This window comes from Cyanistes caeruleus, chromosome 3, assembly GCF_971803275.1.
Source record: "Cyanistes caeruleus chromosome 3, bCyaCae1.hap1.1, whole genome shotgun sequence".
NCBI lineage: Eukaryota > Metazoa > Chordata > Aves > Passeriformes > Paridae > Cyanistes > Cyanistes caeruleus.
The window spans coordinates 89,539,199-89,565,284 of record NC_141703.1 but is presented as its reverse complement, the minus strand read 5'-3'; the positions used below and the strand labels follow the sequence as shown (position 1 = coordinate 89,565,284).

The 26,086-nt window shown below is 41.2% G+C and overlaps 1 protein-coding gene and 1 long non-coding RNA gene across 21 annotated transcripts in view; one reads left to right on the top strand and one right to left on the bottom strand.

Moving 5' to 3' along the window:
• Nucleotides 1-25,828, top strand: part of STXBP5L (syntaxin binding protein 5L) — a 183,463-nt gene extending 157,635 nt beyond the window's left edge. For 14 of the 20 annotated variants that reach the window (XM_086884036.1, XM_086884037.1, XM_086884030.1 and 11 more), the window contains 7 exons: nucleotides 3,862-4,032; nucleotides 15,997-16,236; nucleotides 17,151-17,511; nucleotides 18,465-18,630; nucleotides 20,421-20,532; nucleotides 20,912-21,132; nucleotides 22,155-25,828. In XM_086884036.1, coding sequence (XP_086740162.1) covers nucleotides 3,862-4,032; nucleotides 15,997-16,236; nucleotides 17,151-17,511; nucleotides 18,465-18,630; nucleotides 20,421-20,532; nucleotides 20,912-21,132; nucleotides 22,155-22,196 — 1,313 coding nt within the window. In that variant the 3' untranslated portion in view covers nucleotides 22,197-25,828. The remainder of the gene's footprint in view (nucleotides 1-3,861; nucleotides 4,033-15,996; nucleotides 16,237-17,150; nucleotides 17,512-18,464; nucleotides 18,631-20,420; nucleotides 20,533-20,911; nucleotides 21,133-22,154) is intronic. The other 6 variants (XM_086884046.1, XM_086884045.1, XM_086884043.1 and 3 more) reach the window with 1 other exon arrangement.
• On the bottom strand, nucleotides 2,701-7,702 carry LOC147654327 (uncharacterized). Its single transcript, XR_015285387.1, has 2 exons — nucleotides 4,216-7,702; nucleotides 2,701-3,177 (listed from the first exon to the last, which is right to left on the bottom strand). It is a non-coding gene; the product is annotated as an uncharacterized LOC147654327 (long non-coding RNA).
• Nucleotides 25,829-26,086: the final 258 nt, after the last annotated feature.

Here is a 26,086-nt window from a genome sequence, read left to right as displayed (position 1 = left end):
TAAAAGTTCCGTATTTGTAATCAGGCAGGTTGTGTAGGATTTACATGTTATTGCATGTAAACTAAAATCAGCATGTGTATATAAAATATTATCCCTGTGCAACATGCCTCAAAAAAATTTGGCTTAATTTGAGGCTGCCTTGCAGGTTTGCTGCTGTCATGTTGCACATCACATCTCTCAGTAGTTTCATCAGGTTCACATTAACTGATATTACTTCTTCAGTTCCTCTTGTTCTCATCATCCTGCTGGTATTTTGTGTGACACTCTTGCCTTACATCCAGCACCATTCTCTTTCCTTTTTAAAGCGATTTGTGGGGTGCACAGGGCACTGAATGGTTCTAGTGTTTGGTAATGGGGATAGATTAAGCATTTTAAATTCATATGGGTAAGCATTTTTAATTCCATGGGCCAAGACAAAGGCAAACAACCATGAACTGCTCTGTAGAAGCAGCACATGAGAACAGGAGAACATTACAGAATTTAATGTCATGAACTTTTATATATTTTTAATACATCATGTATACAATGATGTACTGCTGCTTTATTAAACCAATACAGTTAAATTAGTATTAAATGGACTAAAGAGGTAATTGCCTATGATTATTTCCAATGGCTTGCATCAGCCCTTAATTTTTAATTAATGATCAGAATAGCTACAAACTGAGCCCTGACCATTTAGTTCACTATCCACAGGGAGTAGAGAAGTCCCCTGGCATAGTGGAATAGCTCTTAAACAGTTTGGAGACTGCTTCAAGGGTAAGCTCCACTAAACCCTGATGCCCAAATATATGGCATTAGTGTAGGACTGGCTGAGGGGATCCAGGAGCACTGGAGAGGATAATTCTAATTCCCTTCACCTCATGGGCAGCAGCACCCATAGCAAGGGAGGTGATGGCAAATGCAATGGAAAAGAGAAGGGTTATTTTGTGCAGTGTTTTCTTCACCAACAACTCTTCTTTGCCTCGTCCAGAAAAAAGAGAGGGTGAGGAGCTGTTGCACTACAGTGTGAATAGTCAGAGCAATCTGTGCATTGCTGCTTAAGTACAAAAGTAATGTCCCTGATATCAACTAATGCTCCATATCAATTAATATTTCTGAGTTGAGAAAAGCCCCAGTGACCCTGTTACAAAAGCAATAATCCAGCAAGGACAAAAGTTAAAATGTTGTTTTTCCTTACAAATCAAACAAAGCTGGAAAAGAGTTGTGTTTTTACAAGCCTCCTGTACGTGTTCTTTGGGGTGCTTGGGAGACATTTGTCATGGTAAAGGAGAATCAGGTGACTCAGGCCTCAGAGGGGTAGTAAATCATTGCAGTGGTTCTGAAAGGCTGAGAGCTTGGGCATTCTCATTCTCCCTTAGAAAGTACATTGTAAAAAAGTAGTGCATTTTTTTTTCTTGTCACTTTTCTTGCACGCCTCATCTTTTTTCAGACTACGCAGTAAGGAACCCTTTCTTAAACAGTATATGAGCTTTCTTTAGAATTGTTGTGTATCACAGAGCTTATAGCATTAAAAAAATGTGAGAAGTTAATTTTTAAATACACACATAGAATTTTCTCATAGATTTGAGTGGTCTTTATCTGCTGGATTCTTTTCAGTTTTTCCACAAAAAAAAACTGCAGTCATGTTTCCTTTATTATCTTTGTAAAATGGCTGTGTTTTTACTAAGGTTTGAAGACCTGCATTTCTTCTTGTATATGTTTTTGAAAGTATCAGAGGAACAGAACAGTGTTAAAATACAGATTGTAGCTGATCCCTAAAATCCCTCTTCTGCTCAATGTTATAGCACCCACTAATATTTCACCAACTTCAGTATTTGAAGGGATAGCCCTACAACTTCTAGGATGAGGCCTGATTTTTTGGTTTGTGGGGTTTTTTTTCTTCCCAGGAACTGGCTTTGTTTATTCAAAAAATCTTTATCAAAACAGTTAAAGGTATTTAGGTGCCCAGATCCTAATGATGATTCCATGTGTGCCTTTGAAGGTAACTGAGAGAAGCCAGCATACTTAGAGAAACATAGCAGCATTTCTCTCAAACTGTTCACTGGCATAGTGAACAGGGGTTTGGATGTGTTGTGGCCGTTCTGTACAGTGATCAGGACATAGGACTCACAAATGTTGATGTTTCTATAGAATATGATTTTTTCACTCTGTTATGTTCCTCACCACTTCCTAGGATTCCCCCTGGAGATAATTAGATATCATGCTGAAACACCTTCCCACAAACTGAATTTTGAAGAAAGGAAGCAGCTGGGTGAGGATGTATCTGTTGCTGAGGTTGAACAGTCAGCCTGTGTCCTTGAACAAAGCCCCCGATCTCAAAGGACTTTCTGCTGAAATATACAGACAGTTCCAGCAAATTTTGGAAAATTTCCTAACTAAAAATGGAATGAGTCATCCACATCAGTTTTATATCTGCTGTTAGCTCAGTTAATAGCCATGTATTAAGGAAAAATTACAAGAATCATAGAAGTTGTGTCTCCTACAGAGCTATTTTGTTGCAGTACAGATACTAAATAGCTTTCTAATCTATAATTCTGAACATTTTTTTCCACTTTTGTTCATTAAGAGTGAACTGTTTTCACATGACTTGCACATTCAAAGACTTCGTGTACCACACTATACACTGTATTCAGTATAGGACCAGAATATTGAGTGAAGATAGAAATAGCTTTTCATAATGTACACTGGTGCTATCATGGCGTGGTAACCAAGAAATAAATTTATTTGAGTACAGGAACATTCATCTTTTCCTTGGATACAATATAAATCAAAGAGAGTTGACTGAATATGATACTTAAATACAGACACTTAAAGACTAAGATAATTCTCAGACATAAATAACATGACATTTAAAATTAAGGCAGAACCCCCAAGATTGTCCCTACCTGTAGTGTTGAGCTTTTACAGTTTTGAATAAAATACTCACTGTGCCTGCATCAATCGGAACTTTTGTTTTGCTTGTTACCTGCTGTTTACTTAACCTGCTGACCAAAAATAATTCAGTTATACCTGGGTGTGTATCCTTTCATATTGATGGGGAAATTGTAGTCAGTAATTCTCCTTATATTGCCTTGCCCAGCATGAAAGGAAGAAAAATATCACATTAATGTTTTACAGTCCAGTCCAATTCTAAACTCTGATCCAAACCCTGCTCAGTGGATGTTGTGGTTTAAAGACCTGTTAACAAAGAACAGACAAATGTAGTAAGAGTTTGAAGCAGGCATGTTTTGTTCCCCACCCCATGAGACAGCAACCATCTGATTGACCATGGCCTCATTTCTATAGAGCTGTAGCAGACAAATCAATTGTTCAGCAGTCAGTTTCCTGAGAAGTAAAATAAATCTATGTGGTATAGAAAGAATAAAATACTTAGCAATATTATGGCTATTTTTGTAATTATCTCAAATAGTGGCCTCTTTCATGCAGCTTTGAGTCAGGCAGGGAAGATGTGTAGCTCTGAATTCTACCTTGTAGTAAATTATGCTTGCAGTTCTTACGAGAGCAAAAAGGAAAGAAAGCGTTCAAATTGACTTGGAATCTCTTAGGAGACACAACAGCAGAGAGCCAGTGTTGCCTACAGTACCTTGGTAAATGCCTGTGTGCCCAGGGCAGTGAAATGCTGTGGGATCTGCAGCTCTGACACATACCAGTTCTATGGCCCTTGGGTTTTTCCAAACTATACCTTGAAGATATGGTGAGTTGTTTTTTTACATACACGTGATGGGTTGGCAAAACAAATCAGTAGTTATTCACAGAAGATTCGATTTAACCCATTCTCAAATATCAGAACATGCATCCCTCCTCCATTCTGAAACTTGGCAGCTGACACTTTATGTAGCATTTGTTGCATTCACTTTCCAGATCACGTGAACGGTCACTGTACAAGCCCAACATCCCAGAGCTGTGGCTCAGGCAAACGCCTTTCCAGTGCGGATGTGTCGAGAGCAAACCGCCGAGGGCCCGGCAGGCCCCCCTTCAGGAAAGCCCAGTCTGCAGCCTGCATGGAGATTTCTCTCCCAGTCACCACAGAAGGTGGGTGGCAATGACTGTTTTGCCAGGTATTTGTGAGTTTCTCACCGGCTGTGAAAGGGAGTAAGTTCAGCAGAATCCTTGTCTCGGTTATTGCCTTGAGCTAACTAATGCTTTAAACTGTGATAGGCAATCATGACCCTAATCCTCTTCTTATGAGGAGCATTTGTATCCTAACCCACCCACCTGCAGGGGTGTCTGCATCACAAGTATAGCTGGAACCAGTACTCCCTGATTTCCACACCTGTTAATGAAGACAGAGCAAAGGAAATTACACCACTTAGATTGTCTACCTTTGTATTTTTAAATGCAAATTGTTTCAAATACCTTTGTTATTGGTGGCATGTGGCTAGAAGATTTGCTTTTATCAATTTTTATGGTAATGTAAAACAGTAGTTTTTTTCCTCCACATTAACGACTGATCATGAACATAACAACCTTTTTATATAGCTCTCTATGTGCCACACAAACATGGTAAGTAACACTGTCATATAACAGCTCCTGATGGAAAATATACTGCTACCATAATAGTTTCTATTGCTGAGTGGTTTTCTTCATCCTATGTAGTACCAAACTCTTCTGGAATTCTTGTATGCAGATATCACTGCAATATCAGCAGTACCTGCCAAGGCCACAGTAATACCTAACCTTTTTATGCTTCTTTTCTTCTTCCCTGCCATCCAACCAGAGTAAATAGGGTCATCAGCAGAACCCACAGCCCCCTAAGCCCCACTGACTCTTGTGTACAGAACATTCAGTGGTACAGTGATACTTTCAACGGCATGATGTTGCTTTCTGCATACCTGTGTCATGAAAGGTTCACTTTATGTCATTCATTATTATTTATAATACCTATCAAGTTTAATATAAAAGTGGATCTCTTTTAGAGTTAATCATCTAACTTCCTTTCAGGCTTGAGAAGTAAATTGAATTAACTGACATTAAAAATTCCTATTTAAAAATATCACTTAAATAGTAGTAAAACTTTCAGTCAAGTCAGTGAAATGACTGTTGCTAGAGCAAGCCAGACAATCTCCAGTCATTTGTATCTGCATGTAATGTGATGGAGCATGCTTGGAGTTTATCCATGGGTATGTGGATTTGTGTACAAGTCACCTTTCAGCAGGTCTTTTGACTAAAATAATTTTCTGATTATCTGTAGTCTCTCAGTAAAGCAAAGCCTTCTGTCGAGCTTGTCTAAACTATTTTTCAGTTGGTGGTATTAGGTTTTTGAGTTCTAGCTCTACTGCCTGATCTGCCTGGAATGACTGACATTCCACTGTTCTTCATGTAGCTTGAATTTCTAGACACACTGTTTTGTCAAGTGGTTTGATGTGTTTCTAAAGGTTTTTCTACTAAATAATATGGTGGAAGGTGGTATGATGCTTGAAAGAGTCTTGGTCCGGGTGAGGGAAAAGGAAGAAGAGAAGTTAAAAGGTTTGAGAAAAAATATGCTGAGAATAAGAATTAGCTCTCTAATGTGAAAGTGTCTTTGGTCAAAACCTTCTGGTTGAGCTGTTCCAAAATAAAATTTAAAAATCCCTTTCTTTGCTAAGAATTTATTGGCTACTTAGGAGCATATGCTGCAACAAAAAATAGATGTATTCCCAAGAAATTACTTCCTTTATTTTCATATTCTCATGAGGTGAGTCAAGATACATATTTTATGTCCTTTCTAGAAAGGTAGCATTTCAGGTTAGAATTTGGTAGGTTTTTATTATTCTACCAGAGTAGAATTTTGATTAGAGTCTGCTATCTCAGAAGGACTTCTTAGACATTTAAAAAAAAAAAAAAAAGCCTTTGTGTGGGGGTAAATGGTTCTTACCTTTTTTAAACCTGTCTCCAAGGCACTGATAATACTTGGAGATTTTTTTTAATAATGCTTCCAGTTCCTGCTCTTTACAACCTCTTCTATATGATTTGATTAAAAAGATAATACATTTTGGTAAGTAATCATAAGATATATATTAGAATAATAAATTAATCTTCTCCCCTTGCATTGGATTTCAAACTACTTACTCAAATCTGACCTCCTGGTACAATAGGAACTGTATTTCAAGCATTTTCATCAAGTCTATTTTCAACAAACTTTCACAGAATAAATTCTTCTGACTTTGTTCCAGTGAGCTATTGTCAAGATTTTGCTGACTCTCACCTCTTCACTTCTGCAGAAGGATTCCTAATATAGACAAACATTTTTGAAGAATGTCTTTGCAATGATGAATCATAGGAAGGAAATGGGGAAGGGGGAGGGAAGGGCAGGGTAGTTGTCTTGTTGTCTTGCTGGTTGAAATGTAGCAAACTGCTCAGGTTCATACAGTGCTGATAATTCTCCCACATTCATAGAATAATTCAAAAGCCAAGTAGCAGTAGCAGAGGAGTGGTGCATCATTACTGTTACTGCCTAAGCCTGTTTTTCCCAGTCTTCTCATCATCCTCTTTTATGCTTTTTGAAATGTTGCATGTTGTCTCAGTGTCTTCTGCTTTCATAAATGCACCACTCTCATGGCTGTCATAAAAAATTCTGTAGTTCCTCAGTATTCTGTATCTAATTTTAGGGAGAAATTGGATCCTTGCAAATTCTCAATAGTCAAAATTCTCAATACTCAATAGTATTATTACTTATAAGGAAGAGATTTTCTTATGTGAAACACAGGAACAGGTTGCCCACAGAGGTGATGGATGCCCCATCCCTGGAAACATTCAAGGAAACATTCAAGGTCAGCTTGGACAGGGCTCCAAGCAACCTGACCTAGTGCAAGCTGTCCCTGTTTGTTGCAGGTGGGTTGGAACCATATGACCTGTAAAGGTTCCTTCCATCCCAAACTACTTTATGATTCCATGATCACTGATTCTAAACAATCTTGTTTTCACATACTTTTGATTAAGCAGTATATTTCTTGAGATAATAGAAGAATTTTTTGCACTGTAAACAAACCCACAAATACAGGAAATTCCATTGCTGAGCTTCTAAAGTCTAAACTTCAAGTCCCTTTTGAAAAGAAGTTTTTGAAATAGAGATTCTATTTCTTTGCTGAGGCTTTCTTGCACAGAGTATAAACTACATGTTTTTTTATTATCAAGTTAACATTGTGCTCTTAAAAGGTAATAAAAAATACACATGAATGCAAATTATTCTTAGCCACTAAAATCCTTACAGAGATTCAGACCCATGATAACATTCTGTAGAATGGGAATGTGTTTTGTCTCCAAGCCTAGTGGATTTCTTTGAGGGCTGTAGCCATTTGCACTGCTCATGTTTCAGTCTGTTCAAGCTCTGGGTTCTGATTAGCACCCAATTTTTTCTGCAGGTCTTCACAGAAATACTGGAATAGGGATTAAATTTTTGTTTAGCTTCCTGGGGAAAATGTGTGGCTCGACTGGTTTGCCTTCTGTACTGTGGCACAGACCCAAAATAGTCCATCTCAGCCTAAGAGCTAACATCATAGTTTTTAAAGCCACAGAGATCCCAACCTGATCAAGAATTGCAGTGTATATGATGAATAGATCCCAAATATCTGCTTCTTTTCTGCACAAGAAAACAAAATATGTCTATCATTTGAATTTTTAATTGTACTTTTAGATTAAAGAAAACCCTGAATTAAAGAAAACAATGTCATTAAAGAATAAAAATAAGATTGCTGTGGGAGGGAGCTCAGTGTGGTTGTACTTGTGTAAACAGTGGGTACATGGATGTGTGCACAGATGCATGTGCTGGCACACATTTCTCCTTGCTTTGTGTGTTATGAGAAGTCTCTCAGATGTGATACTTCTTGGTTATTGGTTGGGTTTTTTCCAAACACTGCTTTTTTAAGTCATTTTGCATTCTTGACTTGGCTTGTGCTGGCCAAGTCTGCCACTTTTTTCTCCTTGTCTGCATCCATACAGAATTCTGGGCATTCATACATATGTCCACCTGTGGTTCCATCATACATCATGGGAAGAAAATAAAGACAGAGTAGTTTTTCCTTTGAAGTGTTGTGTTTGGAGATTCATTTACTTCCAGCAGCAGTGATAGAAAACTGTCTTCCTTTTCTTATTATTTTTATTCCCCATTATGTAGTTTTTAGTTATTAGTCCAGCCTAATCACCTTGTTCTAGAAAGGCCATTTACGTATTGGTGTTACAGAATTGCCTCTGAAAAAGGAATCCTAGCAAGGTTTTGCTGGGCATTGTAATTTTCTAGGAATGCTAAGAACAAAGACTTGGAATTTGCTTTAACTTTCCTCTAAAACACTTCTGTTTCAGCACTTAGCTTTTGGATTTAACTCTTTTGATTATATGTAGTTAAAATTTGATTCAGAGCACTTGAATTGGGGTCTTGAATAGCAATGTCACTGTGAGCTGGCAAAATGAACCACTCAAGTAGTTATTATTTTTATTAACCTTATCAAAATTCTATGGCAAATACAACACAATTTCCATTTTAACTGATCCACTGTTCTTTTATACCTCAGGTTTTTCTTTTGTGTCTGTATATGCATAGGATGACTACAGTTATTCAGGGATAAGTTGTTCTCTCATCTGCGTGATTTTTGTCCAATTTGTTTTGGAAAATACACAGTTTTTGTTATATACTATATAATTTAAACTTTTTTTAATTATCAAAAGTATTTGTGAAAATTACCATTTAAAAAAAAGCCTTTTAAGTAGCCTGATGGAAACTTCCAGATAAGTCCAGTGTGCTGTAGTTGGGGTCTTGAAACATGATACTGAGTAGTTGTCTTAGAAAAAAGGCCACTGTCTGAGGAGGCAGACTTACCTGGTGTCGTGCTGAGCATTGCAGTGTTTGCTGTGTAATTTATATAAAATTCATATCATTTTCCTCCTGTCAGTTATGGCTCTGCTGTTAAGTCATCTCCAGCAGTGCTGGATCCATAACACATTGGATTTTTTTGCACTGGATGAGTAAATGTGGCCATGAGGTTTCCTTCCCATGTGGCAAGGTGGGGGTAGAAGAGGGAGGTTTCTGTTTTTATCACTTGCTCTTCTTTTTCTTGAGTCTCTTGGGTCTGAAGCCCACATGTGGATGTGAGGTAGGTAATGATGGCCAAATGATGGTGGTATAGTTTTTAAGGCAGTGCTTCCTAGGCCTCCAAGGAAGCAGAAAAAGAACCTGATTGCTTGATCTAGAAAAAATATTGGGGGAAAAGCACAAAATTTTTCAAATGCATGGCAGGGTACTGCAGAGAGGAAGGGAATAGTCAGCTGTCTGTGCCTCTTGAGAACAGGACAGGACTTAAATTACTAAGGCAGAAGCCTGAATTAGGGAAGACAGTTGGGGATTCATTTTGATCACAAGGGTAGTTAACTGCAGAAATTAATTCTCTGAGGAGGTTATTGCTTCTCTGGCAGGTTTTCAGAACAGCTCATGTTCTCCAGCACATTCCCTTTGCCAATACTGTCTGTGTTGCAGGGTGGATCATTTCTGGTAAATTCCCTTGTCCAGGCAGCCAAACCAGATTACCTGATCCCCTGGGCATGGCACAGCAGTCCTGAGGCCACACTTCGCAAGGCCCCTGAGTGCCATGGCTTTTCACAGCTTGGCTTTCATAGCACATGGAAATGCCCTTAGCTTAATTAATTGATTAATTAATTAATTTATCAGGGAGGGGCTGATGGTGTTGATTCTTCCTGTAAATCACTGCAATTTTGATTGTGTTTGAAGTTACTTTGCCATCAGTGTAACTGATAATTCCTTGTATAACAGGAAAAAATTAAGAGACAATATGGTAAAACACAGTCCCCACTAACTGTTCTGTTTGTCACCATATTTCTTGTCTGTGCAGAAGAGAAGATAAAAATGTTGCAGACAAGACTTGTTCTAGATCTAGAAAGTGTGTTTCTTACTTTCCTTTGAGTACATCTTCTTTTGGGTTCTACCAGGATCGACTTGATTTTTTACGAGAATCTGCAAAATCTCCTTGTTTTTAAAACAACCAACTCAATGAAAATACTGTTGTTCTTACAGTCAAGGAATGTCTAGTCAGTTTAATCAGTTTTATTTTAAATAATTATTTGATTCCAGGTGAAGCTACTTACACACTGTACTCCAGGCATGTTGAATTTGAGTGTGAATTATGCCCTGTGCACTCAAATTTAGCTTTTTTTCCTTGCCAGCCATCACTTCAGATCAACACAAAGCATTTTGCTATATCCATGGTCACTTCCCTTGCCTTGCCTCTTCCACTCCCTTGCCCCTGGAGGTTCAGGTTTTGCAGATCTCTGAACTTTCACCCCAATGACAGCCTGGGAATGAGGCTGAGGTCCCCAGCACCATGAGTGGCCGAGGTGAGAAAGGTGTGGAGGCAGAGATGTTGCTGTGCCATGGCTTCATTATCTTCCACAAAGCCTTTTGTCTTCACCTTATCCTTGGGCACTTCCATGTATAAAAGTTGTACAATTTACTCTTTCCTGAACAACAGTGTTATGAAAGATGCTTCAGCAGAATGGATAGTTCAGGTTAGGGTTTCAGTTCTAGAGAATTGTGTTGTGTTTGATTAAAAAACGTATGTTCAAGCTCATAAACTAAGTCCAAAAAGTGATGTTAATGTAAAGACAGTTTACTTGTGTAAGTCAAGGGAAGTGATTCATACAATTAAATATGGAAGTTTGATATATTCTTACTGCAAAGATCTTTTGCATTTTTATAGAAATTATTTCTACTTTTTCAGCATGAAGAATAATGCTGCCCTGACAATTCCCTTCTGTTTTTAAAACTTGCTGAACTAAAACATAAGCATCAATTTTACTGTGTTCTGGAAATACCAAAGATCCAGATCTACTGTCTTGGATCTATTTTCTCTTTCAAGCTTTTATTTACCATCTATTCCATCAGTGTTGTATCAGTGGGAATTCCATGAAACCTTTCAGGTTACGCTGCCCTAATTGTAGCAACTTCAGGGCAATACATTCCAGAACTTTCTCCTGGGAGGGTCAAGCATCCCACAGCTGTGAGCTCCATGAGAGCACAGCCACCGTGGCTGGAATGCTCTGCAAGCTGCATATCCACAGCATAGTTTAAGGGAAACTTATTTAAGTTGACTTGGTAGGAAATCATTCACAGTAAAATTCCAGATTATTAGCACATTATTTGTGCTTAGGACAACTTCTGCTGCTTTCTAGTGAATTGTGTTATGTGGAATGCAGCTTTAGAGTGGTGCTGTTGAAATGTTGGTTTTATAGCCAAGCAAGCATGCAGCATTCCTAAATGTGTGTTACTTCCAGCCCCTTTCTCCTCTGTGTTGCTGAAGCATTGCCATCAGTACCATGTTTGGTCTCTGTGTCTCTGTGATGTTGCTGTGCACAAATTCACGCTGTAAGTATAATTCCTTTACTGTGTATTTCCTTTGACATTCAGAGCTTTCAATGCTTTCCTGACTACATAATTTTGAAAGTGACAGATTTCTCTTAAAATGTAAGATGATGATCTTAGACTGGAAAATGTTTTAAATAGTTCTGTTGGCCTCTGTTAGGTTTGGTGTTTGGGATTAAAACTTTTAGAGTTCTCCAAGTGAGAAGAATATAGACCATTCCACTTCTCTTTTTTTGTTCCAGAATATATTGATTTTCATGTCAAAAAGGTCAACCTTTGTATATATTTCATAAACAGATCAATTACTCATTACTTTAAAACCAGGAAAGAACCTATAAATAGCATCCTGAAAACCAATTGCAAAACTCTTCAGTAATGAATGTAAATATTTGCTATGAAAATGTTGATCTTTGTCACTGGTAGGTTTGGGTTTTTCATTCCTCTTAACCGGTGGTACTTCTATTTTCCTGATTCCTAACTTCATAAAGAAACTTATTTTATGTTAGTCCTAATTCCAGTGTTTTATAAAAATCCCAGCAAAAATTTCCTGGAAGATATGATATGTGAGGATGTGTTCCCCTTACAGAGCTTTTGGTGCAGCTGAGAATAGACGAGTCAGAACATTCCCCTGAGCACGGCATACTTGTGGGGTGTTTTTGCTTCCATGGGAAAGTGAGGAAATTCCAGTTTTATTTCTGCTAAGCCAAAGGAAGTTAGAAGAAAAAAAAAAATCTCTGCAGTCTCTGCTTTGTACAGGTGGCAGCTGAAGTACATGGAATCATTTACTCAAACAATCTTTTGAATTCCCAGAAAACCTCCAAACCCTAAATTGAATCTTCCCCTAGACACCAGTGCACTGCAGCAGGACACTCTGTCAGGCAAGGAATGGGCTGGGAAAACTGCTCAGGGCTGCTTTTGTATAAATGTCATGATGATGTTTGGCTCAGTCGTTCCTGTCCTTTTGCAATGCATGTGCCTTGATGGCAGTGGGTTGCATTCCCAGTGCTCCAGCACTTCCATGGAATCAGAACACCCTCACACGAGTGGCACCACGCTGCTCACACGGGGATGAACAAAGGGAAGATTCAAATGCACCGGCTTCCTTTTTAACCTGCATATGCACTGAAGTGTCCTGTGTGTTTTTCCATGAGGTGGGAAGCAACTTGGAGGAGTTTTGGTTGCTTTTAAGTCATAAAGCTTCTGTTTTTATGCTGCTGGCTCATCACCTCAGTCACAGTCTGGTGCCAAAAAGGAAGTTGGTCCCTGAGTTTCCATCTACAGCTCATTAACCCAAACAGTGCATAGGATGGGACTGAAGGAAAACATTTTGAAGTAAGCAGGGCTTCTCTTAGGACAGCAGTGGTGTTTATTCTGTGTGGCCTTGACCCATGAAATGCAGCTTTTTGAAATGCATTGACTGCAGCTAGTAATGCTTTAGCTCAGAGCTGTTCATCACCCAACAGCAACATCTCCCAAATTACGGTCACTACTTAGCTCTCAGGGGCCACTGGATCCCTCTGATGGTGCTCTCTGCTGCCAGCTGCAGAAAAAGCCTGGAGATGGAGACCTGTATGGGAGAAAAGAAGAGCCAAGATATCTGGGTGTGCAAGAGGAAAAGGAAAAAATTATGTGGTGGTCTGAGGGGCTGTGTGGGACCTAATGGATCCTGGGAGTTGCATATTTGCCTCTCAGAGAAAAGGGAATACTGGGCTTCCTCAAAGCAGGAAGCAATCTAGAAACAGGAGCACATTTATGAGACAGTGCCATGTAGCAGGTTGTTCTCCAGAGGGGGAGAAGACAGAAAATTCTGAGGAGCTTTTCACAGGTGAATGTCCTGTCCCCTGGCTGAAGCACAGAGTTCCAAATCAACTCTGACCTAGGACCAAGGAAGTGGTCCTAGTAACAGACTCCTGCAGAAAGATGAAGCTGACATTTTTGCTACACCCATTATGCACAGTGAGAAAAGGAAAATAGAACAGAAAACCTGGAATATGGACTGGCAGGTTAACTTTGAGAAGACAGGATGTCATTTTAAGACACAGAAATCATACTAGTAAAGGATTTGGCAAATTTTTTAAACTTCCCAAGGAAAGTGCTTTTGTGTTTCTCCAGGATACAATGGCATGCTTTCTAGATGAAGAATTTGGGGTAGAATCTTTTTGAGAAAAGAATCCTGGGAACAAAACTAAATTTTATCCTGAAATCTCGGAAGAGGAGAGATTTCTATCTTGCTTTTGAGCCAGCCAGTAAAGTCACATAGCAGTTGCAGACTTTGCTGTTCAGATATGTTTAATGACATCAAATTTTGGCATATGTCTTGCTGATCTTTAGAATTTCAGTTTGAGTAGTGTATTTAATAGAAAATGGCACAGTATGTTCCCAAAAGTGTCCTAAAGATTATATCTGTTAGTGTCAGTTTTGCAGAGATGTATTAGTTAACTGTACTGCACAGGAGTGAGGAACATTTCTTGTTAATTTAGGGAGGGAGAAAGCTTGATGACACATGCAAATGGCACATCATATATTTTAAGTTCTGTGTATGTCGCCTACACTAACTGCATTTGTCCTTTCAACATCTTTCTTAGCTTGAGCACCACCATTTTTGAATTTTATGTGACTGTGATATTAATACACCTGTTAAAGAGAAGATTAATTACATAATAGCATTTTTATTAAAGATTAGGTACCCTTTGGGAGAATATATATATATATGGAGCCCTGATGATTTCTGCCTTGAAATTGCTGTCTTCCTTTCTTCCTTTCTTTACCTGGCACAGCTCAGGAAGGAGCTGGGCCAACTCGTTCTCTGCAGGAGGAGTGCAAGGTGCTTGGGGTTGTGGGAGACACTAATTCTCAAGGTATTAGCAGTGTCTGTAGATGTGCTGACAATCCCAGTTTGTGCAGCTACATGGAGCAGTGCTGAGACAGAGCTAGAGAGCTGCAACAGTGCCTACATCAAAGTGGAAACGGGGCAAGGGCAGCACTTGGAAGTTCAAGTAGACATAAGCTTCTCTTCCGTGAGAGTGGAACTGAAGTGCCAGGAACAGCTGTCCTGTGAAATTCCTCTTTGACAAGTTACAGATGTCCTCAAAGGACAGAAGGTGGCCCAAGTGTGAAAGAGTAGCAGGAGAATCTGCCCCAACCCTGTGTGCCAAAACTTAAGGCAGAAGCTCATGCAGAAATACTTGGTGTGGTTCCAGCAGTGCTTCGCCCTGGTTCTCTCCAGTCTTCCCCAGGGAGTTGCAGTGTAGAGATGACTTCGCACTGAGGCATCTGGGCAGGGGAACACAGTGCTGCAGTTTGTTGTCTGAAGAAGAGATTCACAGGCAGAGCTGCTGCTCTGGTGGAACACAGGAGCCATGTATACAATGTGGGGATTAGCTCAGTTTTAAGCTGCGTATGTGTAATATGTGAATATGTGAAAAAGTAATTTTCTAATTTTATTCTTTATCTCTGGCAGAAACTATTCCTCTTTTTAGACACTTTCATTGGCTCTGAAGAGGTGACTCTCTTCTGAGCTATACAAAGGACAGTTTCACACCAGATACTGATCTGCTTCATAATGATAGGTTCAGGAGCAAGACCTGTGTCTCAGATCGAGTACCTTCAACTATTTCTCCACCTCCAGTTGTTATTGTTACAAAAGAGTATGTGGGGTTTCCAATGATTTGATCCCATTTTTAACTACAGGTTGGTAAACGGCAGCACTGGCATAAGTTGTTTTGCAAGGACTGTGTAGCAGTCAGTCCTACTCTCATCTTCCCTCTGGCTCTTTGACTCTTCAGGAACATTTTAGCCCTCTGTGCTTTATAGCCTGTGATGTTCCTGCTAATACCAGGAATTCCCTCACACAGCTTCGTGCTTCCTGCCTGGTGCTAGGCAAAACAAAGCAGAGCTCCTTAGCCTGTTCATTGTTAGCTCTCTCTGAAAAGCTCAGAGTCTCTGTACCTGGGCACTTGCAGTGGGGAGAGCATAGCTCTGTCTCCAGCTGCCTCTCAATGCTGCCTGCTAAAGCTTAGGCAGTGCCAGCTCACTCTGCAGTTGTTGCCAAGGGCACAGAGCAGGTTTCTCACTTCACTCCCTGGGAAGCCAGAGAGGATTTGTACCCTGAGACATTTTGGAGACTGGGTTCAGTTCAGCAATGGGTGTCTTTTCCCCAGGGAGCAGTTATTAATACCTTCACAATAAATGACGGCTGTGAACAGCAGTGCTAGAGCGTCCTAGTGATGGCAACAAGAGCAAAGCAGGGGACCTGTGCTCTGAAGCTGGTAATGGCATCTCCCTTCATGTCCTGCAGCAATGAGATACATGGATTAATTCTAAATGCATTGGTAACATATGGGTCTAAAATTATTTTGTGCTATTTAGAACAAGTCCTTTGAGCTAAGGCTGTTGTAAATTCTAATTAGTCCATGCTAATCTCCATAATAGGCAGCTATTTCTAATGCAGATCTAACTGATGATGTCTGACAGCATTTTCCACACTTATTTATACACTGGCAGCAAGCTGGTATCATGCTAGGGTCAGAATGTTTGCTCAGGTTAAGAAAACTTTACTTTCTGTACTCTGCAGGGAGTTTGTATTTGCTGCAGGTTTGTGCCTGTTCCCAGAGCACCAGTTAATGCCTGTTTGCTTGTATTTATTTGTGCAGAAAATAGGGAAAACTCCTTCAGCCGTTCCCGAAGCTCCAGCGTGTCCAGCATCGACAGGGACTCAAAGGAGGCAATCACAGCTTTGTACTTCATGGAGTCCTTTGCCCGAAAGAACGACTCTGCTGTTTCCTCCTGTCTCTGGGTCGGAACAGGCCTCGGAATGGTCATAATCCTGTCCCTCAATCTGCCTGCTAGTGACGATTTACGGCAGTCAGAGCCAGTCATGGTGTCACCAAGTGGTGAGAGTGCAGCTCTTTTCCTGCTTTTTATCTGTCTTGGTACAATGGGGCAGTAACTGACTGATTTTGTATGGCCTTTGGGGCAGAAATGTCTCAAAAAATCAAGCAGTGGTCACTCACTGAGTGGATGGCACACAGGTAAAGATGCTCATGTGAGGGAACAATAACTTCATGGATTGAGATGTTTTGGTTGTGTTAGTTCCAAAAATTGCCTTGTGTAACAGGCAAAGTTACATGTTTCTTGTGAGGACAGGGAAATTAGCAGAGTTCCTTCATATTGTGAAATTACAGTCCTGTTTACAATTCTGTCTGGGATTCTACAATCAGTTTGGCTGCCTTCGTATCAGAAAGCTGCAGAGAAGCAGAAGAGAAGCAGAAGGGAGTTCAGGAAAGGAAACAAAAATGTTGGCATGCTGCTGTACCAGGAGAGATCCTTGGCTGAGTGAGTGACAGATGGTGTAGCAGAGAGAACAGAGGGCTGAGAGGTCAGGTCTGAGGAGAGGCAGCATGTGCTTCGAAAATGGACAAAAAAATGGAGAATGCACAGAAGCAGAGGTTTCCCATCCACAGTTTGTTTAGAAAAGTAATGCTGGAAGGTCACCAGACTTAGAGCAATTTTACTGTTGGGGAATAAATATTCTACTAGTATAATGTAGAGATAAACAAGAGGCCATCTTGAGCAGCATGTGTTATATCCATCATTATAGCTATCAGCTGCCTGAGACCTTTCCAGTACTGGCAGGCTGTTTGTTCACCTTCTCGTGTGGTCAGAAAGAACTGAGCAAGCACGCCTTGTCACCTTGGCTGGATTAATGCGTGTGCTGTGTTTACAAAAGCTGGGTGTCAGCTGTGCTGTGCTGACAACCAGTCTGGTTGTGGTGTCAGTGCCAGTGAGAGGAAATTCTGTTCTGCAGGCACCGTCCTGACACTGAAGGGAGCCGTGCTGACCTTCGCGTGCTTGGACTGCATGGGGACATTGACACATCGGCCCTACGAAGTATGGAGGGATCCACACAGTGCTGATGACGGTGACAAAACAAGGAAAAGGAAACTTGTCATGCATTCCCCTTCCTCCTCCCAGGATATGGGTGATCATCAATTTGCAGTCATTTGTTCAGAAAAACAAGCCAAAGTCTTCTCATTGCCTTCCCAAACATGTCTTTATGTCCACAACATCACCGAAACGTCCTTTTTATTGCGAGCAGATGTGGTCACCCTCTGTAACAGCGTCTGTCTGGCGTGCTTTTGTGCTAATGGGCACATCATGACACTGAGGTACTTATCTAACTAATCTTGTGGCAAAACTAAGCAAAGGCACAGTGCTGTCATATTCCACTTGTGTTTGCTCCAGAGGGCCTGATGCTCTGCATTAACTCCCCGGTGGGTGCATTTAATTCCCTGCCTCGATGCAGCCATACCTGATCCTTGGGCTCTCTCCATGTGGGGAGTTAAGGCAAGCAGGTGCACAGCAAAGCAAGCTCCTCTTTTTTTCTAGTAATCCCCTGTCTGTGACAGTTGGTGGCTGGTGATTTTTAACTATGATAAAAGAAAGGCCTGATAATTTTGCTCAGGTGTGGTGGGTCAGGTATAGAGAAGCACAGAACTCAGCCATAGTTCTCTTTATCCTTTGTGAAGTACCAAGTCCCACTCTGGGCACTTCTGAAGATTTTCTGTTCAGAGCACTTGGTTTCCCTTCCTTGTCCCCTCCCCCAGGGGAGCTGACTGTGCAGTGGCCCTGCAGCTGTACCTTTGCCTTGCTGCACCCTCTTTCCCTGGCCAGGCTGTTTAAATTTGGGAAAGTACTGTCCAAAACAGCAAACCACAAGGAAGCTGGAGGAGAGCAAAGGTGATGCTGGAGCCTTTGTCCATTGGGTAGAAGCAGGGCCCTGCCAGACCCTTTCCTGCAGATGTCCCTGCAGGCCTTGCCCTGTGAATGACCCAGCTATGTGGCACAAGCCGTACTGTGCCATTTCCACAATCCCATATCCAGATAGTAGCAGAAGCCTTAGGGCCATGGAGGCAAGGCAGCTGAAACTTCTCCATGCAAGCAAACAATGCAATGGGACTACAGCGTTTTTATGGCCGAATTTTTCAGCTCAGAAAAGCTGTCCTTTAACTGTGGCAGTTACACAGAGCATAAAGTGAAGTTTTGGTTTAAAATGCAGGCACAGAGCAGGTGTACCCTGTGTGGCAGCTGGTGACTAACCTGGGAATCTCCTTCTCCTCAGCTTGCCCAGCCTTCGCCCGCTGCTGGACATCAACTATCTGCCTGTCACGGACATGAGGATAGCACGGACCTTCTGTTTCACTAACGAAGGGCAGGCTTTGTACCTGAGCTCTCCCACAGAGATCCAGCGCCTGACGTACAGCCAGGAGATGTGTGACAACCTGCAGGTAGGGCTCACTCCTCACTCTGCTGTGGGAGGGGTGGTGGCCTCACTCACCATCAGTGGCCCTGATAGGACAGTGCTGCAGGGCCTGGATCTGTTCCTCTCCACTTGCCCTGACTGAATGATGCCAAAGCAAGAGAGAGGTCAGCAGCTCTGTTGTTCTTTGGGCTTTTTCATGCACTGTCACCTGCACCTGTGCAAAAAGTCTTTACAATGTTAGAGATAGGCTGGTTTTGTTATTTTACAATGAAAATGCAAATAAAAATGTCATTTACTGAAGGGAAAGAGTTGTGAGATGTTACAGAGAGAAACATGAGTAATAAAAGGGAAAAAAAAAAAGGGGGAATAAGTTTTGGGTTATATAATTAGCAGTGAACCAGAATGGAAGTATAAAAGAAATGATCCTGCCAGCACTCATTATGCCCTAGGGAATAACATGTGCTGAGCTGCTCAACTCACATCAAGCACTGTCTGTCTCAAGTCTGAAAAGGCACTTGGAGGAGCAAGCATTGCACACCAGCTTTTGTGCACCACAGAGGAGATTATTTTGCAAGGAGACAATTTTAAAATAATCTAAAGGTTTGACCAATGCATCTTGGACTATGGACCTACAGCAGGAGACTGTTACAAGCTAGATTTTCTTTTTGGATTTTTTTTTTTTTTTACCAGCCTTAACAGCATCATGCAACTACCAAGCAAAGGGAACACAGCCCCTGCTTCTCTGTACTGCTGGACTATGTCTCCTTTTATCTTGGCTTTTATGCAAAAAAAGGTTTGCATGGTCATTGTGAGTGTACAGAAAGCAGATGACCCATATCATCTGCTACCTGGGAAAACAAAGCTGGGCTGCATGAGAGCTCCACTTAGGCTCCAAGGGCTGCAGTAATTTTTCTCCCCAGAGCAGGTGACTGTGCAGAGGAGCAGTGGCTGTGAGTCACAGCGCTGTCCTCACACTCAGCCCCCAGGAGCGAGCTCTGTGTGCAGCACAGCAGCTGGATCTGCCTGCTGAAGCTTGGCTGAGCAAACACAGAGCTGAGCAACAGGGCAGAAACTGTGCCCAGTGCACACAGCCCCCTGGTTTCAAACACTAATGGGACTGCACACTTTTCCCAGCAGTTTTTTTCCAGAGAGTTGGCTTTTCCTGGTACTGCTGCAAATAAATCTGAGCCTGACATTTGTTTGGAGTGACTGCTCCAAGATGCGGCGCCAGAGCAGTGCTTGCAGCAGATGTGCTTATTTAGCATTGCTGATGGCACACTAATGGGGTGGGGAAAGGTTATAGGAAGGTAATGAATTTTGTTTAAAAAGAAAAAAAGCAACTAAACGACAAACAACCAAACTCTGAATTGCTGGCAAGCACTGAACTCAGGTGTGCCATAAAAAGAAAGCAGAGTGCCTGCCCAGCCTGGCTGGGCAATCACTAAAGCAAAATACATTATACACAACAAATTGTTTATTCCATTATAGTGTCACCTCTGCTGTTTCTAAGCAAAATGTGATTTTATCACTGGTATTTTCATTCTGTATTAACAGCAGTTTTTTTCTCTGGTAACAAACATGGGACTGGGCAGTGATAAACCAAGTCCATTTGTAAGAGTGAGTGAGTCTAGTTAGCCCAAGCATTTGTCAGAATACACAAATATTACCCGCACTGTACTGTTCACACCACAGACTCTTTTAAAACCACTTGATTAGATCCAGTGCATGTGGCTTGTTAATGAAAATCAAGAAAATGCCTAGAACTGCTTTCACCTCACTAACCTTTCACATGGACTTTTTTTCTGGCTTTACTAGGACATGCTTGGGGATTTGTTTACTCCTGTGGAAACACCAGAAGCCCAAAACAGAGGCTTTCTTAAAGGACTTTTTGGAGGGAGCGGACAAGCTTTTGACAGAGAGGAGCTTTGTGAGTAATTTATTGTTTGGGGTTTTTTTGGGCAGAAATTCATTCTTGAGATCCCCTGCCCTCGTCATCTAGGAATGGAGCAGTACACAGGATTTAGCTGATTGATGAAAAGAGAAAGTTGACCTAGTGGAGGAAGGGGAGGGTCCTTGTCTGCCATTCCATAACTCCTTCACCTTGGCAGCTTCTTTTGATCAGCTGAGCAGGGGGCACATGAGTGCACTGCAGATGTGCTGGTGACAGAGCAAAGCCTTCCACATGTGCCACGTGCCCCTTGAATGATGTCACTGCTGCAAGGCTGCAGCTCAAGACTGAGGAGCACTGACAGAGCCAGGCCAGGAGCTCATCCCTGTCTCTCTGCCTGTCCATTTCTCCTTTGCAGTTGGCGAGGCCACCGCAGGAAAAGCCTCTCGCAGCCTCGCCCAGCACATCCCTGGATCCGGCGGGATTGAAGGCGTGAGAGGAGCTGCGGGTGGGGTCATTGGGGACCTGACTCGTGCGCGCATTGCCCTGGACGAGAGGGGGCAGAAGCTGGGCGAGCTGGACGAAAGGACTGCCAGCATGATGGCCAGCGCAGAGGCGTTTTCCAAACATGCACATGAGGTAGGAGCCTTGGCACCCACACCCTGGAACTGGGGACTGGCAAACCTGCAGCCTTTGCTTACTTTTGGGAAAGCCAAGTGCCCTTGTCTCCCTTCACCCAGTCGTGGTGTTGGAGGTGTGCTCATGTCACCTGGCACGGCATTGTTCCCGCTCCCGAACTGTGAGAATGCCAAAAATAAACTGCCATTGCTCACCGCTTCCTTTCACGTTTCCAGAAATGAGCATCCATTGTTAGCCTCTGAATTTAGAACATGGCACTTCTCATCTTGCCTTTCTCACTAATTCGTTATGATTTGTTTTTTTAAGCCACTTAATGCAGCACATCCCTGCAGTAGGGCAGAAAACAGGTAGGTGGATGAGTGTATAGTAACCTTTACAGATCTTACTGGGAAGAGAACATTACTAGTACAGCCCTGTGGTACTGTTATGTAGAATAGGCCTTGCCAGGAATAGGAATAGCTTCTGTGCTTGGAGCTGGAAATGGAAAGCTTTTCCATCCCACGCTGTTAAGACTGGGAAAACTAAAGTGATTTTTCTTGAAGATAAAACAACATCAAAGGATACTTCCCAAAATGCACGTTTTTCATTTAATGTGCATCACATCTCTGGACAAGACCTTCACATTTTTATTGGCTTTTATAAGGCAGAAAGAACATGCCCTGAAATGCAAGAAGTTTATACAGTCAGGGCATATCTGCTATGCTCCATAGATAAGTGTCTTTTTATTCCTATAGAAAGCAAGTTCCTTTAATTTTTGAAGAAGAAAAATAGTTAAAGATCGTCAGGAAAAATCTTCTAAAAACAGCAATAGCAGGTAATGCTTTTTTAATGTAATAACTGAAATTCAATATGAGATCTCAGTGGAATCAAGCCCTCCTGACATTGTTGGTGAAGTATTGCATTGTTCTACATTTATTAATTCTGAAGTTTGACAGCTAATGGGCCTAGGTCATGTGTGGTCTCTCATATGCAGGGTGGTGTTTGATTGCCATTTGTTTGGTTTTTTTTCCCCATCTCTGTAGGTGATGCTCAAATACAAGGACAAAAAGTGGTACCAGTTTTAGACTTTCAAAGAAGCTGCTTGTGGCTTTACTAAGAACACTGTTCAGGGAAGCAGCCTTTATTCCCAAATCTACCAGTCACTGGCCAGAGACAGTTTTTTCTCCTAGAAGATGTTTTCCTGTTACTATTATTGGATTCATCACAGTGGACGTCAAGGAGAAATTTTACAGACCATGGGATGGAAGCTGGAATCATGAGGGTCTTTCCAACAGCTGACTTATGGAGTGGCCAATTTTTTCCCAAAAGGAACTCAACCATCACTGTGGCATGTAGTTTTTCAGAAGCAGTAGGTATGAACTGTGGGGAGTGCGTCTGGTTAAAAATATTCTGTACAAATTCGAATGTTAATGCACTTATAAAACTTTGCATGACTAATTGCCAACTAAAAAAAAAACCAAAAAAACCACAAAAAAAACACAAACCACTGAGAAAAAGGAAGCATGTTGTGACCGAAGAAAAATGGGATTTATTTCTATTCTGAGAAAAAAAAAACCAAAAAAACAAAAAAACACCTTAAATGACAAAAATCTTTATTTTTTAAAAGTGACATTAAAAAAAGCCAGTACATTGCAAACATGTTTGCTACTGTTCTCCACATAAAAATGAGTTGAGCTGCATTTTCTTATCTGCTGTTTATTTCCCTTGAAAAGCCTTGCTCAAAAGCAGTGCTCTTTAAGTCCTACCAGAAAAATAAATAAATTTAAAATCCTATCCCAAAACTTAACTATTTGGCAAGTAGCTGGACTGGCACTATCTAAAAAAGTCATTAAGACATGTGCATAGATGGTTTATTTGCATTTCAAAGAACATGACACATCATCCTAATCTATACTTTTCAAGATGTGCTCTAGATTCATCTGTTGTCCTTGAAGGGGAGCCGTGGCACTTTTCATCCCCATGGAGTCTGTATCACTTGGTTGCCTTATTTCCCAGTAGCAGGAACAGAAAACCAGCTTTGGAAAGCATTTCTTCAAGTTAGGAAGGGAAAGATGGGAAACCACAGTCCCGTCAAACGCTGCTCACAGAGGCTGCTTAGCAGCTTGCAGAGCAGCTTAAGTGCTCAGCTGAAAGTATGAGAGGGAACTGCACAGAAACCCTCCCAAAACCTGTGAGAGAGAGATTAGAGCAGGAACACTACACAGTGGGCTAGGGAGGAGCATGGAAAACCATTGTCAACATACAAATGGAACACAGATATAAAGTGACACCATGGGTGAGTGGCAATTTATACTCTGCTCACACTGCTAAAAGTAATTTGCTTCTGCTTCAAAGTGGCTTGTTTGGTTTTTGCAGTGAATGCTGCAGAAAACTCTGCAACCTGCAGCCACAGAAGAGAACAGTAAGCTGGATTTATTGCCTATCCTGCTGAAATGCTCCACCCGATCCTACAAGACTCACTGCCATACAGGTCAACTCTTAGGTTAGAAGTTTTTCTAAGATTGACTTGGAAACAAGGCGCTGAAAGCTTCTTTCCATGTGTCTGGACATAGTTTCAAATTAGAAAAAAGAAAGTGAGGAAAAGCTGGAAAAACGGCCTTTAAAATTTTTCTATTAAAGAAGTGTAACATCTGTCCCTTCAAGGAATCCTGATGGACACTGATGGAGACAGGCACCATCCACCCCCACCCAGACCTGAATTCCACTGGTGTTTGTATCATCACAGTGTTCAAATGATCCCTCTCAAAGGTGACATTTCCATCCCCTTCCTTTATCTACAATAAAATACCGCCCAGGAAGTTACACTGTCCACAAGTCTGGCCTCACAATTGGCCCACTGCACAAACTAAAGGGTTGGAAGAGACTTGAGGTGTTAAGTTTTAAATTGCCATTGTAGCAGGACAGAATTTCATTATTTACAGGATTTTTACATTTTGCTGTAAGTAAAATCAAAATGATGGCCCTGACAGGTCTAGCTCAGCTGGAAATGAGACTCCACAAGTTTCTCTGGCTCAGGAGAAACTGCTCTATGTTGTCAGAAGTGTAGAAACTTGTGGGGAAAAAGGTCAAAGCCTGAGCAATGCCTGGGTTTCTGCTGAGAGCCTAAGGAATTGGAGCTGTCCATGACCCAAGAGGATTTTTCTGTTTATGTGTGTAAGGATATGCCAAACTTGCCCCTCTAATGCCAATAGGACCTGGGCTGGGGAATTCCTTCCAGAGGCTAGGTCACAGAAGAAACCACTTGTGCCCGTGAGGAAGCACTGCTCTAACCAGGCATGGAGAATGCAAAATAAAGGAGAACATTATAGCAATTTGATCTTCAGTTTAAACCTGTGCTCTGGCCAATAATCCAAACCCACTGGTCTCTGGGCAACAAAATCATTTGGGGCAGCATTCAAACTGTCCAGCAGCCAGCTTATTTTCCATTGTGCCCTGGTGTGTGGCAGTCAGAAGCAGCAACACAGGCTGATTGGAATCATGGGATCTTTGAAGGAAATTTCAGAGCAATTTCTGACTGCTGATCACTGCAGCTCACCCAGAGAGAAAAGTGTCCTCAACAAGTCTTTCACACAAGACCCAACTGACTCTGGCTGCCAACAGTCTCTAGTTTAACACCAGAGAGGAAAAAAAAACCTGCCGGTAGATTTCCATTTGCATTTTTATGCAACAGAGAAATGAGAATTTAGCAGCCCTCAAACTTACAATTTTTAATACTAAACTTTTAAGCAACTTTTCTCAGTACTCCCCATCAGGTCACAGCTTTCCACTCTTAAATATTTTACATATTTCCAGACAGTTACCAATTATTATTTCTGTTAAGTTCTCCACTTGTGACTATAATTATCAACTTTCTTGTAGTCTGTAGAGATCTAAAAAGTTGTATATGTTTGTATATAGAACATTCTATATATATAATATATATATATGTAATGTATATGTTGTATAAGTTTGTTAGTGCACACTGTTAAATGCTTTCTATCAAGATTTACCATGTATGTGGAAAAAACCCATCACTTAAAAAGTTCAATGAGGGAGGAAAAACTCTTGCCTGGGTGATTTATTGTGAAATGAGGGGGAGTGTGGGATTTTTGCAAGGCTTGCCCTGAACGCTGCTCAAGGCTGTCAGTGACAGGCATGAAGCTGCAGCATTCCCAGCAAGGAACACAGCATCTGAGAAAGACTGTAGGACTGTGACTGGCTGGAGGAAAATCAAGGACACTGGCTGTCACTGGATGTTGAAATCTTTCTGTGCTTTCACCTTTCCCACTCAGACAGCACCACCTCAAGCTAAATCCCAAGCTTAGATGTATCTTCAGCCTCGCAATCCTCAGCTACACCAGGCCAGATTGGCTGGAAATACTAGTTCAGTTTAAACTGCTGTTTGTTCATTTAGATACTTTGTTCTCTCACGTTCTTCTCTCCAGGAGCTCTGTCACAATCACATCCAAAACCAGTTATACAGAACTTCCAACAGCACACACACCTTTGGGTTTGACCAGATGTTTGTAATCTTACGTCTAGTGCTGTAGATAGACAGAGAAAAATGCATTAAATTAGATTATTTATAAGTCTGCAGAGTTGGCAAGTCTTCAATGAAGTACAAGCGACTTTATTTATTAATAAAAAAAAAAAAAATCCATTCCTAGAGCTTTAACTTCAGTTGCAAATCTTGAATTAAAATACATGACAATTGAAATTTTGAGAATCAGGTTTTGTTTTCTGTAATTACCTTGGGGGGAGGGGGTTTAAGATTTTTACAGTTCTACAATTCAACTAACTACATCAATTAGTCATTCCCCACAGTACCAGGATTGTTACAAAAACGTGTAACAAACATACTCTATTTACTACATGTATTGTATAAAATTTCCACATAAACCCTCCTCTAAAACAGTTTATACTTCTTTTCCAGAATCCCTTTCACACCACAGTGCATGCATAATGCAGGTGGGCA